This window comes from Podarcis liolepis (assembly GCF_965112155.1).
Source record: "Podarcis liolepis genome assembly, chromosome: 1".
Classification (NCBI taxonomy): Eukaryota; Metazoa; Chordata; class Lepidosauria; order Squamata; family Lacertidae; genus Podarcis; species Podarcis liolepis.
This window is the reverse complement of record NC_139554.1, coordinates 133,226,002-133,241,558: the sequence shown is the minus strand read 5'-3', so window position 1 is coordinate 133,241,558 and position 15,557 is coordinate 133,226,002. Positions and strand designations below refer to the sequence as shown.

The 15,557-nt window shown below is 40.6% G+C and overlaps 1 protein-coding gene across 5 annotated transcripts in view; it reads right to left on the bottom strand.

Moving 5' to 3' along the window:
* Positions 1-15,557, bottom strand: part of AGAP1 (ArfGAP with GTPase domain, ankyrin repeat and PH domain 1) — a 323,467-nt gene that overhangs the window by 212,049 nt on the left and 95,861 nt on the right. For all 5 annotated transcript variants that reach the window (XM_083472461.1, XM_083472462.1, XM_083472463.1 and 2 more), the window contains 2 exons: positions 8,109-8,264; positions 3,399-3,491 (listed from right to left, as the gene is read on the bottom strand). In XM_083472461.1, the coding sequence (XP_083328587.1) occupies positions 3,399-3,491; positions 8,109-8,264 (249 nt within the window). The remainder of the gene's footprint in view (positions 1-3,398; positions 3,492-8,108; positions 8,265-15,557) is intronic.

Genomic DNA, 15,557 nt, shown 5'->3' with positions numbered 1-15,557 from the left:
CTTAGAATTTCTGGGTAAGGAATGTTTGGACTTCTGCAAGCCTTAGTGGCAGGGTGTCCCAAGCACCCTCAGAGCTCACTCTTGGGCAATGGGGATACAGTTTTGATGATGTGAGCAACAGCACTCATGGACTGAACGTCAGGAATAGAATGGAAATGATAGTAAAAAAAGATGACAAGGCCAACAGTACCAAAAAGCACAATTTAGAAAACACATAGCAGACAGAAACATTTGTAGTAACAACTACAATAATCAAATGGAGGTATGGATGTCCTCAAGTTAAGCAGAAGAGGCTCTGCTTCATGTACCTTTGTACTATATCATTGTATATTCAAAACTACATTATTTCTGTACTTAAACGTTGTGTCCAAACTTACTATTACTTTAAAACTATCGCAATTACACGTTGTGTTTAAATTTACTACTAGCTTCAAACTGTGATTCTTAGCAGAATATACACGTTTTTCATTTCAACTCTTGAGTAGGAATTATTCCTTATATTGAAACTTGTGGCCAGTTCTTGATATATCCTTTTCAGTGCATGTTCTCTCAATAAGCAGCTACAAGGAATTATTTGCCCAAGAATTCTTGCCTGCTGAGCTCTCTCCTTTCCTTCAGTTAAAACCGCTGAAACTTTCCTACTTTGGAAAGCATTCATTTTTTCTGAGAAACAATTGAGCTCTAGCTAGTGGTGGGTTAGTCTTACTGTGTCTAGATGTGGCCTGTAGTTCCCAACTGCTGTTTTACAATTGATAGTTTATTATTTGGTTTCCATACTAATTGTTTTGCTACATGAAATATATTTTAAAATGTGTGAGCTATGAGAGTTTACTGGCCCAGAAGCAGACGTTTTAGAAATAAAAACAAGTTCTCACTCCAAACCTTCTTTTTAGAGCAGGGGTCCTCAAACTCTTTAAACAGGGGACCAGTTCACTGTCCCTCAGACACTGTTGGGGGCTGGACAGGGAAGGGAAGGAACAGAAGGGAGGTGGGTGGCAGCGAGAGGACGATGTCATGGGAAAGAAGGGCTCTCACCTTCGGCTGTCACGCACCCGCTCGGGCCCCAGCCATGCGCCCAGCAGCGAGGGAAGAGAACCCAAACATGCCATACCCCCGACTGTATCTTCTGCTGCTGCTGCTTCGCCGCCGCCACAGCAGCCCTTGCTTGAGGCCGCGCTGCTTCCTTCACCTCAACCCTAGCCAGCCAGGCAGCCAGAGCCCAGCACAGGCTGGTGTTCCTCCCAGCTCGCCTCTCGCCCCGCCTCCACTCTCTCACCCCTGCCAACCTGTGCTGGGCCTGGGGGGCCCAAGCGCCACCTACCCACCCAGCGAGGTTGTTTCTCGATCTTGCTCTCACTGGAGCCGCTGCCGCAGTGGCTGTCGGCTTCCCCTTGTGCTGCTTGGCAGGCCGAAAAGGTTCATCTTGCTGCAGCTGCAGCGATTGCCAGGTGGGGCGGGTTCAGGGCCCTGGTGGGCCGGATCTGGCCCACGAGCCGTAGTTTGAGGACCCCTGTTTTAGAGGATGATAGCCATGCTGAAGGATTGTTGGGCCAATCTGAGCACAAAGGTCTTGCCAGGGATGAAAAGAACAGTGCTTGACTCCCTGATTTTGGGTTTCCCAATATACTGGGAAAGGGCAATATTCACAACAAAGGCAATCTTGACATAGAAATGTGGCATTTCAGTCACTCTTTATAGGAGACACTGGTGCTGATTTTGGCAACAGTGTCAAACAGCTGACTATTGTTCCAGCTATTAGTTATTCTCTAGCTGGACTTGAAAAATCCTGCAATCTCCAAGCCATACTCAGAATTTAAATCACTACTACGTATATTGCAAGCCTGGTATTCAATAAACCACATTTTTTGCGCACCTAAGGGGAAAATAGAAATATGGGGATTACTAAGCACTTTCTGGCCTTAGTGTAAACACAAGTAACATAGCAACTTTTATCGAGGTTCAACTTCACAGACCCCAATGAAACTTTAAAATTATCCTCCAACACATGAGTTTAGGGGCAGATGATTGGGGGGGTGGTGTTTAGCCTTTGATAAATCTTCAACCATTTTCAATACTTTAATTTCTAGCCTTTCCCACATGTGTCCTGAGAAAAATAGAGTCTAAGAAGGCTAATTTGTAAAAATCCCTATACAAATTATATTCTGAAATATTTTGCTATCACATTATTATTATTATTAAAAATAGTTTTTAGTAACATCATTAGTGGCACACAGAAGATTTGCATTTTTCTACTATCACGATGCAAAGCCAAGGTAGGGAGCCTGTGACCCTCCAGATTTTGCTGGGCTACAACTCCCATCATTCTCGACCACTGACCTCACTGGCTGGGGCTGATGGAAGCTGTAGTCCAACAACATGTGGAGGGCCACAAGTCATTACAGGTTAAATCACCTAAATTATCAAGGAAACACGGCAAATGTTTATGAGAAGGCACACCACCTAACTTCTTTGCCACGGGAAACTTTCCGAGCAAGTTAATGGGGACCAAGGACATTGACTTCAACGGTCAAGTTATCAAAGCCAAAAAACCCCTCAGAATACCCAAGTATCATAAATATGTTGAACTGATGTACAGGCAAAAAATTATGAGTCCTAAGTTTAGTAACAGATATGTTCTCTCACGCTCTCTCTCTCTCTCTCTCTCTCTCTACACACACACACACACACACACACACATTACTCAAGTGAACCTGCACTAGTCAAACAAACCAAAACAAATCCTCAATTTCAAATCCTGTAGTGTAACGAGGAAGTTTAATTAAGGCCACATACTATGACTGTAAATGTTCTCCTATATAACAAGGTCTAAATGAAGTTACAATTCCTTCATTAGCAAATTACAAACAAGAGTGCACAGCTGACACACCAGCTATGATTATCGCAACTAATTGCCTAGTTGTTGCAAACCAGCCTGGAACAGTGTTCAGATGTCTTTCTGCAATAGCAAATGAGGGCCACATCAGGCTATTTCTGTGATCACAAGGGGCTCTTGTACAGCGATCTGATTTACCCTTGTCGACTGGCAGCAAACGGCCCAATCAAAGCCCTCTCTACAAAGGCAGGCTTTGAAGCCAGCTCAGCCTAGAAGCACGCTCCATATGCAGGCCAGCAGACTGCACTTCATTAGGCCTGTTGTCACATTTTCCCTCTTCTTATTCTAATGATCCTATTTTAATACACATAGGAACCTCTCCTAATTGATGTCAAGTGAGTGACTTCAACATTCATCACCACAGCACATCAAACAAATCTTGGCACACAGGCCCAGCATCAGGGTGTTTAAGACCTGAGGTGTGTCTCCAACTACAGGAAAACGTGTGTGTGCGGAGGCCTGTGTGCATACACACACACACGCACACACACACAAAAGAATATACCTGTTTAATTGGGATTGCACGACCGCTTCCAATACTATCTGCTCTGCTCTCCAATCCTTTCTTCTCTTTGTCTGGGTCGCTCCCTTTCCGAGACTGCAAGGTAAAAGCAAAGTTAACACTGTTATTAATAACACCAATTCACATATTTTCCCATATTCACATTTGAAATTTAAAAAGCTGTTTTAACACACCAGAAGATAGATCAGAAGACATAATTAAAATATTACCTACATATTAATATTTAAGCTTTTAAAGGGCTCAGCAGCAACTCCTGTGAATTCAATGCAGACACAAGAAAAGCTAACAGGAAATTGTGTGCCTTTCTACATAGGCAACTCCTTATACAAGTGTATATACTTAATTATCATCTGATGGGATTTTAAAAGGCTATTAACTACTCAGCAGTGTAATTTTATGGATTACCTTGATTGGAATTAAATTTCATTAAATTTCCTCTTTTACTACTTTCGAATGATAGCATCAAAGTCAAACCAACAATGCTTTCAAAACCAAGCTGCTTTGAGAAGCATAAAAGTGGCAAATGCTAATCATTCTTATCTGCATACCTCTCTCACTATAAAGATCAATGGATAAGATACAATAAAGCTTTCCTTTAAAAACAAACGGCTACTTTATCTTAGTTAATTTAAAAACAGAACAAAAACAAAACGTAAGTACTGTCTATTTTAAAGCATTTCACGGGGTAAGAATCATCTTGCTTGCTTTTACACAGCTGTGGGACAAATACACACAATCTTATTTAAATAGAACTTCCTACCCTCCTCCTTTATTGTGAGATAAGTAAATCTACATGTGACAGATTTATTTTATTATGAGCAAGACCTAAAAGTCATCCCCCTTAATAACTATGCTGACAAGTGACAACTTCACTCCATTACTTTTCAGTGGGAACATTACTCACGCAATATTGAAAATGGGGAAACATTTTCATGCGCTTTTCAAATCATAGATGATATATGAAGTGAACATACTGGTGATGTCCAGTGCCACAACTGAATGCTAATAAAAACCAAGTGATGTGAAATCATGCTGCTTATCTACAATGCATTACTGAGTTGTCTAAAACGTTTAAATTTGGAATGCAAATTAAAATAAGGATATCAGTCACAACTACTTTTTGTATTTTAAGGAATGGAAGAAGAAAACTAAAATTTCAGACCACAGAATTTCAAAGAATAACCATCATAGAATTAAGTGCATGTGAAAAACAAAATATGTATAGTTCAGGGAACAGGAGAAGTATACAGTGTTTTGATATAAGTTCATACTATTTGGATGACCTAAAAGGGGGTAGCTTGCATTCTCCCAACCTGACTCACCTGTACGGCTAGCCAGGTAGAGCAGGTAAGGGGAACATGTGGTCCTTCAGGATTGCAACTTCCCATATCCCTTACTGTGTTGACCATTCTGTCTGTGACAGATCAGAGTTGGAGTCCAACACCATGTGGTGAACCTCATACTCCCTGTTGCTGAGTTACGGCCTCAGTAAAAGCTCTTGAGTTTACCACACCCTCAACTACATGCCAAAGTCCCCGCTTCTCTCAAGTTCGGGAGCAGGCTAATTTTTTCTTCCACATTTGCATGCTTCTCACAGCTTTTCCTCAGTCCTTCTGGATATCCTTCCCTAAATCCATAATAGTTGGCTAGGAACAGCTCCTGTTTGTACATTTTTGGCTGGGGAATTTTGCTTGTGAACCACTTTAAATATTTTAACAGAAATATATTTTATTATTTAAAAAATAAAATTAGTCCTATCAGGCACAAAAAACCTGCTTTAGCCTGCTCTAGTTTTCTCCAACACCATATATCTTATGCAGCCCACATTCAAGATCTTTTAGCACTTTTAGAATATCTATGCTCCTAATAGATCCTGTAATTTCACATATTTGAGGGCAAGTAGATTCCCCTACCCCTCTTTTCAACTACATATGGCTCACATTCAAAACCAGGAAATAGGTATGATCACATTCTTAATGGACTACTGCTACTTTTTATTTTTTTAAAAAACTGGGAAAGAACAATTTGTTTATAATAGTTTTATCTAAAGACACAACCATACCATATATAATATATAATACTCTGCATATAATGAGATGCAGAAATCCATTGCTCAGTGAAGCGAAATTTTCATTAAAATGACTTGCGCTTTTGTTTACTAAACAAATAAGCCTTACTTTGAGATGGGTACTCATTTGGCTTACAGTAAATATTATTTATCTTCCAAGGGTAATTAAGATTAGGTGGCTTGGTCAACAATGACCTATATCTGCGTACTTTGAACAATAGACCTAAAAAAATAGCTTATATCATAAAAAGCTGCGCACAAATTAAATTTCTTCAGAGAAATCACACTACTGATTATATAGCCACAATAATATGTGGGATTTCTTATGTATTATAAAACTAATTTCACAAAATATGATAAACCTTGCAGCTGCTCAGGCTGAGTTGCTCCTTCAGTCCACAAAAGTGTGTCATGCAACAATCTGAGCATCTGGAAAGGAAGTTTTAGTCTTAGAAAGTTTTATTCATTACAGAAATGGCCACTGCTACCATCCTTTAATTCAAGTGAAAGAGTATGAAATACAGCATCATTTCTGATGAACACTAATGTATCAGCATCCTTGTAGAAACAATATTTTTAAAGATCAATTTGTTGTAAGTTTCTATCTAATTTCTAGCATATTTGTTGTTTTGTTATGGGACACAGCATAATCTATCATGGATTTTCTATGTGGAGAATGCCCTCTGTAAATGAAACTAACAACTAGTTAGTTAGTATTATCAGTTTTTACATTATCTGATCAATCATGATGTGTTTCTCTTCTTGGAACTACAAAAATCCCATTTTCAAATTTGTAGTTGTATGTAAAAATATTAGAGCAACCGTATGAATGGGCTGGATCTAGAAATGTCCCTGCATGAAAAGAGGCTCCCACTAGCAGAAGGAATGGCAAAGCAGAGGCGATAGTCACCGGTTTGCCCTTCCCCTGGCAACATCTCCCAGCCCTCCTGGGGGCTCTGGTGACAGTGGGGAAATGGGAGACAATGGCCATCCCAGCTTCTTCCAGCAGAGCTTCCCCTGTCTGGAACAGTGCTCTTGGGAAGACTAGATACAACTCTGTGTGCTTAACCCTTCCATTTTAATCCATTGCCTTCAATATTAAAATATGCACATCCTCACATCAGGATCCTAAACAAAATATGAGCAGAAGAAGCAGCAGCTGTAATTTCTGCATACAAATCCAAATGGTCTTTCTAGAGACCATTTCAAGTTCGCCTGTTCTACAGTCTGTTCCTTGACTGACACTGACATCTAGTGGAGGAAAACATTATCTCTAACAATCTCACAACACAGCAGAGTCACATCACCATTAAGCTAATGTGTGCACATTCCAGTACATTCCACTTTTCCTAGAAAGCATAACATTGTAGTATTTATTAATTCATTAAAAATATTCATCTCCCACCCTATATCCATTGATCTTAGGTCAGGGCACATATTCTGTAAAACAACAGTGAATATAACAACATAAAATCACAATCAACACTGAAACCAACTGTTTATTTGTTAGCTTTATTTCTAACCCACCTTTTGTCCAGACTGACCACAGGACAGTTTACAGTACCAATGATATACAACAACTCATAAAATTAAACAAAATCTACAACAAGAAATTCTAAAATTAGAATTAAACTAAAATATACAGCAGACTACTAGGCAGATCCCATTCCAAGCTATTATTAGCACAACTCAAACACCACCAGCACATACAATTTGTCACCTGCCATAACACCTGCCACTGGGTCAGTCCTGACCATAAGGAGCAAACAAAATAAGTTCATTGCTGAAGTGTTTAAGATTATTCTGTCTTTATTACTATACTGCTTAAAGGAATAGACACAGCATGAAAAAGGAATTCAAGATAAGCTCAAAACTTATTTTCTTTATTCAAAACTGCATACCAATTTTCGATGGAAGGGCTCAAGGCGTCTTCCGAGCTAAAAAATCCATTAAACCATAATCAACCAACCTACAAAAAGCAGCAGACAGTTAACCACAAAGGAGTCAACAAACAAATCACAAACAGCAGCGTAGCAAGTAAATCAAAAGCTTATCAAAAAGAAAATGTTTCTGGCAAAGAGAGAAATACTGGCAAATCAGCCAAGCAAACCAACTAGGACAGAGTTCCACATTCTGGGCACCACAGCAGAAAAGACTCTCTAACATAATCCTGCCCACTGTACCTGAAACGTCCATGGAGCACAAGGAGAGCAAGTGCAACTGTGCCTGCATGAACAGTCCTCAGGCGGCAAGCCATGGGTGGGTGCCATGGTGTGGAAAAGGTTACTGGACGTGCAGCAGAGGGCCTGTTGGCTCCTGCCTGGGAAAGCAGACGAGTGGAATCAGGAGCAGGACAGCAGTATTGACGCCTTACTTTTGTCATAGTTTGTACTACAGAAGAAAGAGCATTTTGAGAAGCCCTTCACTATTCCAGGGAAGCCTAATGCCCCTGAACCCTATCCATAGCTTACCCATGTCCCTACTTCAAGAGCTAGGTTCTCTATTGTTCTGTTAAAGAATCAAAACAAATGCCTAGTTGGTCAGCATAGATAACACTAGAGAAGTAAATCAAGGAGCAATGATGAATTAACACAGACAAGCATTCTGTCTCCTGGTTCACTTACCGTAAAAAGATTGGACCGGCGCTTGGACTGTTTACGAACAGGAGTTGGAGTATTTGTGGTAGGTGGAACATCAATCCGTAGCTCCTTCTGGCTGGTGCTTGGAGTAGATGGGACAGAGGAGGAATAATCACTTAAACTCCCTCCTCCGTTGCTGGTCTGCAATGATTAAAATCCATTTTACAGGAAGAAAGCCAATTGCTACTTCACAAGTTTAATTTCATCTTTAGCAGGCAGAGTAGGTTTAAAAAAATAAAAATAAAAAACTACCACAATCTCTCTTACTCTTGGAACTTAACTGGAAGAGACAACTGGAATACAGTGGTACCTCGGGTTACAGACGCTTCAGGTTACAAATGCTTCAGGTTACAGATGCTTCAAGTTACAGACTCCGCTAACCCAGAAATAGTACCTCCGGTTAAGAACTGTAAAGCTAACCTCTCTTTTCTATTAGCTGAATATTGTCCATATTGTTTCTGATGCATAGCACTATACACCGTTTACAAATCAGTCATACTGTCCAAAATTTGTGGTGCTATGTCTATAGTGGACTGGGGCTGAGGTCACAGAATCCTAGAACCACTAGCCAGTTTGCACTGGAAATGGAGTGGGGTGGGGATAGAGGATTTCAAGCCAAACTGAGCAATCTCAAGTAACCCCCCCCCCCCAAAAAAAAACCCACAATAAAATTTAGCATTTGCAAAGTACATTTTTCTTGATCATTCAGCATATCACCCATATCTGATTCTTTAGATGAAGGAAAAACAACATTCTAGGTGGCTTCAACTAAGGGACCAATCCAAAGATGACCAAAGCTGTTACAAAATTTGTTCTGCTGTCAAGCTGATCTTAATTCATAGGATTTTTCAACAGAATCTATTTCAGAGTTCCATTCATCTAGCAGCAACTATATCCCCAAACTAAATTCAATAACTAGGAGTATAGCCTTTTGCTCTTGTCCTCCTTTTATAAAAGGACATCCACAAATACTACAGTAACAGCTTTGATATTCAAAAGCCCCCACAGCCACCTTGTTTGCAAGGCTGAAAAGGCACACAGTCCTTCCAAAGCACTTCTCTTCAGCTGATTAATCTGAATGCAATAAGAACATAAGAACATGAAGAGCCTGCTGGACGGGGCCAATGGCCCGTCTAGTCCAGCACCCCCTGTTCTAACCAAAACCAAGCAGGATAGACGCACAAAAGCCCTCTTCCCTTCTGTGGCTTCTAGCAACTGGTATTCAGAAGAATTGCTGCCTCCAACTGCAGAGGCAAAGCCATCCAGGCCAGTAGCTTTCAATAGCCCTCTCCTCCATGAATTTGTTTAATCTTCTTTGAAGCCATCCAAGCTGGTGCTCATCTCTGCCTCCTGTGGGAATGAGCTACCATCACATGCACTTGTGCATGGAGAAAGTCAACTGTGGAATAAACTTCAGTGCCATATGGATTAATAGTGGATGCACAAGAACGAAGGGAAAGGAGCAGCTGAGTAACTGTCTACCATTCCTGAAGGTTGCATTAAGGTGTACCACCACCCCACCCTGGTATGCAACCCATGAACTTCCCCACCCCTGGAGAGAATGTTTCAGCAAATTTGCCCATCCCTGCCTTAACTAAACAGGTAGAACTGCTGAAGTTAAGATGAAATTATTAGTATAAGGGGGGAAATGGAGTATAGCTAGACCTGCGAGCAGAAGACCAAGGAAGCACCTACTTTGATTTGATTAAAACCATTTTGAAATGAGATTATAAAAACATATTCAGTGTCAACAGAGAGGGAAAGTAGAAAATTTAGCCTTACAGCAAATTCCCATTCTGAGGTTCTGGGATGGGCAGTCTAGTTCAGGGATGGCACCTCCTCTTACGTTATCAGGAAGTATCCTTTTGCCAATGACACCCTGGGGAAGGGATTTCCCGCAGCTCTGAGTCTGGGAACACCCTTAAACTCAAGCAGAATAGATATAAGACTAACTAAGAAAATATCAGGGGGCTAGGACAGGGGGATGAGAAAGTAACTCACACAAATATTAGCATTAAAAAGGTAAAAGCAATATGGAAAGGAAAGAGGGAAGATAATCCCAGAGGATTCAAATATTTAAGCTTGATATAAAAGAGATGATAGCAAAAATGGACAAAAACTTAAACGGCAATGGATAGCAAAAATGAGCAGAATGCTAAATTAATAAAAGAACTTTCTGAACAAATAAAAGATCTAACAATCAAACATAAACACACATATAAATCAGTCCAGGACCTCAAGAGCAGAATCAACAAGCAGGAAGACACTTCTAAGAAATTAGTGAATGAAAATAAAGGGCCGAGGAAAAATCAAGAAACAACTAATGAAGAAATGAAGGATCTAGTGACATTATATGAAACTACTTTGGACCAGATAGCTCTGCTGGAGGTGCACCAGAGAGAGATGATTTTACGCTTCAAAGGTCTCCCAGAGGCACAAGAAGAAAGGATTGACCAAAAGTTGACTCAAGAATTAGCAATCTGGCTGGGCGTACAACAAAATGTGTTGTGGATGGATATAGACAAAGAATTCCAAATAAGATCTGAGAGTACAAAATCGTTTAAAGGTCCAGGAGACTGCTTGGAGTTTTTCAATTCAAGACTTTTAAAAGATAAGGTATTATGAAAGAGAAGACAAGCAAAGTTGTTGATGTTCAGATACAGTAGCCCCAGCTGAGGTCTTGGTCTTGGGAGGGCATATCATAGTAATCAAGGGACATAATGGTTACTGAGTTGACAACCTTAAAATGTTGTGGGACAGAATGCAGCCTGAGTTGTGAGAAAATGACGTTGTTTAGAAGTGTTGTTATTATTGCTCCTGCCGCTGAGGCATTTTGTCCATTATCTTATCCTCATCCAAGTACAAGATCACCAAACTGTAGGTCTCATCTCCTTCATGGTGTGCTTCTCAAGCATCGCTTGAGATAAGAAACTGGAAAGGAAAATCCAGAAGACATAAGCTAAGCAAAGAATATATTGGGAACCCCAGAAACTTCAAACATATCTGTCACATTGGATGAGGTCCCAAACTGGCTTTGCTACCAGCTTAGATCCTGAAGTTCTTTGCTAAGATATTTGCTAAGGCTGGCATAACGCAGGACTACCTGAAGGACAGGAGAAAATTAAAGAAGATTTTTGAAGTAATTGAGAAATGTGGGGGCGCAGAGGCAGTATTGAAAGAGACAAAGGCAAACACAATTTGAACCAAAATCTGAAGGATGTGCAGTTGAAAAGGTCAGAGAGTGACAATGAATTAACTCCTTTCACCGAAGATGTTCTAATGAGTCGGTTCAGAAAAGGGAAACAATTGAAACCAGGGGCTCAGAATCCAACACCTCCCATTGATGAAGAAACAGTTGCTGCTGTTAAGGATGTTGTTCAGAAGTGACACATGGCAATACATCTTTCAGATACCGAAGAATCTGACTTGGAGAATGATGGCGAATGGGATGATTAAAATAAGAAATTAAACATGTTAACTACTACTTGATCTTTTAATACTTGATTAATACAAATATTTTCTAGGATACGTGGGGAATATGATATACTTTAACCGTAGGCTATTTAAAAGCTAAATATTTCTAACATGACACTGACTTGTCTTGTCTTAATATTGGTTTTGTTTTTGTTTTTGGTTTTTTTTACCAATAAACTGCAGGGGGAGAGAGAGAGAGATGACAACCCGAAGAGATCTGAAGAGCACGAACCCGTCTAATGGGCAAGTACAAGGTGATAAGAGTAAGCTCCCCTCCTAAATCTTCTGTTTGACTCTGTGAATGAGTCTGATAAGAGAATAAGTGTATTCCATTTCCCTTGGTCAATTATTATCCAGGGTATTTGCCCACAGGTCTAGAGACATCTGAATGAAGAGAAATCTCTCCCCACTCTGTGTTACAAATACAGATTTGATGGAAGATCACAGGAACTATTCCTACTGAGACAGCACACTATTGCATTTGTGCCCCTGCTCCATATTGTGCCTGGGGCAAAGTTTGGCCGGTTTCTTTGGACTTCTGCAATGCATACCTTTGCTGATGAGTTGTCTCCACCCTTTGAACACTCACAGCACCAGTCATGGGATTCAAAGCTCCAGTCACTTTGTCTTTGACCACATCCACTGAACCTGTGTGTTTTGGTAATTAGCCCTTCATTCAAGGAGGCTTCATAGTAACTAGGGGACGTGCCTGAGAGGAAAAATCTCTCTTACATGAGGCCTTGGTTCAGTCATTAGTAGAATTCCTAGTAGATGGAGCTGCTGAGTTATCCAGGCTTGAGACAGGAAACATAACATCTCTGAAGAGGCTTGTTTGCAGAACCTCATCCACAGAATCACATCCTGGCAGGACATCTGATAGTGGTGCTCCTCATTAGGCTGGTGTGAAAATACATCAGCACTGTGATGATTAGCTACTGAATCTTTTGTTGCCTGTCCAGGAACAGAAGCACTCTCTCCACATGCCATGTTCCCTTCTAGATGTTTTCTTTGCAGAATAATAAGCAGAAACACTTTTCTTTGTTGCTAATTAAGTCATGCAACTGAAGGCATGAGGAAAAGTACACATTCTTAAGTCCCTGTTGGAAGCTGAGTGAACTGATCAGTAGATCATCCAGATACCATGGAAGAGATTGGTGTGAAGAAATTTTCTGTATATAGAGTATATAGAGAACTATTTGAGGTCTAGAATCATTCACAAGGTGTATTCCTTCTGGACACTACATAGAATACTGAGTAAGTCCTGAATGGAAGAGTATGAGTTGTAATATTATTTTCTTGAGAACACTGATTTTCAACACATATTAATTATAGGAAAGAATAAGTTTGTTTCTGGTTGGACATTTGACTCTTGGAATGGGCACAACCGTCTTCTACAGCAGATATAAATAAAAACTAGCAAAAAACAAAACGGTACACGTTGGAGGAAAAAATATTCAGTATGTACCCAACAAATTTGCACAGTGCGGATTCCACATGGCATTTCACCCTAGCCACTTATTACATGCAGTAGCCTTTAGATACAAAAAAGCCACACAGGCTGACAGAGGAGTGGCAGTGTATTTACAATTCTTACTGTGTTTAATCCTTATGCATCTGATGCAAGGATCTCTAGGCAGACCACTGATCTTTGATAAGATTAATGGAAGGTCAACGCAAGGCTGCTATTAGGGGATCTATAAAAAATATTTTCCATAACTTCACATGGACATGTATAATACCTAAGACTAAAACAGACAAAATACTGGAAATCCATGGCAGGAACTATTGTCTCAATATTTAAGAGAAAAGCAGCTGGGGAGGGAGCAAATTAGATCAGAACTGTAAGGGAGTTAATCCGTGTCCTACATGCTACTTTCCTGTAAGTTTTCCCTAATAGGCAAACAGAAATTTGGGGGAAGTTTTAGTTTAGGAAAGGTTCACTGGACGTAAAGCACCAGAGTCTCAAGTCAATTTGGGCTGCCCCTCCCCAACACAGCTTCTTCTGAAAGACAGAAGTTGGACTGGCAACAAAATTCTGTAGTAAGGAGTTTAAGGTTTCAGCCAGCCAGCCTAACCTCTTTCATTCCACTCCCACTCCCAGAGTTTTCCAGTATAACGGCTTTCCAAACTGAGCATGCTCTAAATTTCTCCGACTCCATAGTTTCCCCCCTGCAAATGTTGGGGCATCTCTGAGTCTTCTAATACATCCTTCTTATGTGCAGGCAGTGCCATTTTGGATACATAAGGATGCATACTAGGAAAATGAGTTTTGTTTTAGTAGAAAAGGTTAAAGGAGGTATACGTTCTGATTATAAATCTCCAGTATCTTGGCAAACTTGTCCAAAATCCACATAATACTATGTGTGTCCCATCTTCCTCTGGCAAACATGAGAAACTGCAAAGAGGTATGAGGAAATAGCTATTTCGCATTGTGTTTCAGAAATGCTCTAAGCACATTAAAAAGTGTAATATAAATACTGATAAGCCCCAACTCTTCTCCTCCACTCAGAATACCTCAGAAGGACAGCACAAGTGCTGGGACAATCCTCCGTATCCTTCCAGAGCTTGAACAATGGCTGGATCTTGTCCATGCTGGATTGGCTTGATAGGTGCTTCAAACACTACAAAAGCCCAGCACAACTGCAGGTGTTTCCCCTTTGCACCTTTAAGCTTGGGAAGAGGGATGGAGCTCATCCGTGTGACAAATCGTTTGGAAAGACTTTTAGCCCCACAGAAGTGACACATGTTATAAAGTCTGCCTTTTCTCACGAGTGGAGGATTAGCCCTGGCATTTGCATTGTGCTAGCACTTCAAGTATCTCTTAAATTCAGCATGACATCACACAGGATCTCACATTTCCCTATTCAGAGATGAGCATGGTCTTGACCATCACAAATGTTGGCTGGCCAGCAGGGCCATCCAAAAATGTGTGTGTTCCCATCCCCCGTCCCCCGAGTTTGATCCTTAGAACCCATTGTTTAGTGTACTGCACACTCTATCTTGGGTTGCCTGCTAGAAGCACCTCCCTCATTCTTTTAATCTTGTGTCACTGAGAGTTTAGAGCAAAACTGTTTTGTGGAACATGACAATCCTGCCTAGTATCTTGCACAGATTCCTCCTTTGAAAGTTCTCCAGACTAGGAGTTAAATTAGAGCACTCTAATACAGCTGAGGGATATCCCCTTCAATGAACTGTGAAGGTTGCCCATGTAGAGAGGAATGGAAGGATTCCCCAAGCTTCACAAAACTGGTATTTGCTAAAGAGCTTGGATTGGTTTGTTGCGTTTGTTTGTTTTTTAAAAAAATGCTACTTCTGAATTAAGTACTGCCCCACCCTGGTTCCACTGGGGAACATCTCCCCGCAAAATTCCCACTGCTATTATAGTTACTGGGTAGTAGCAGCTTCCATCATTGTGGAAACTGGGAAAGTACAGTATCTATAAACATTTGCTGTTGGCCAAGGGTTTTGAGAATCTAACACAATATGCTTGTTTTCTCACTAAGGAAACAATGAACATAAAACATACATTATTAGAGGGACATCTGGGACTTCTAATCCTGGGATCACTGTTCCAATAGAGCATACCTCCCAAAGCATTGTTGTCCGATAAACCTGTTCTGATGTGGTCTTATAACTTGTAAAGCAGGAGAAGTGAGGAACGTGTGGGAAATCCAGATCTTGCTGGACTCCAACTGCCACCTGCAGGTCCACAGGTTCCTTACCATGGCTTTAAAAATGTTTTATTCATATTTGAAACTTCTTAATGTTCAACAAAGCTTTCAAATGTTAGTTGCATGCAATGAGTAAATATTGGCCCTCAGGTAAGCTGGCAGGTGGCCGTGCTCTGCTTCCAACTATACACAAAGACATAGACACTTTAGGCTGCATAAGTGATTTCGCAAAGGGAGATATGTGCACAGTGTCTGGTAACTGGGTGAAGTGCCCTCATAAGATGCTTTT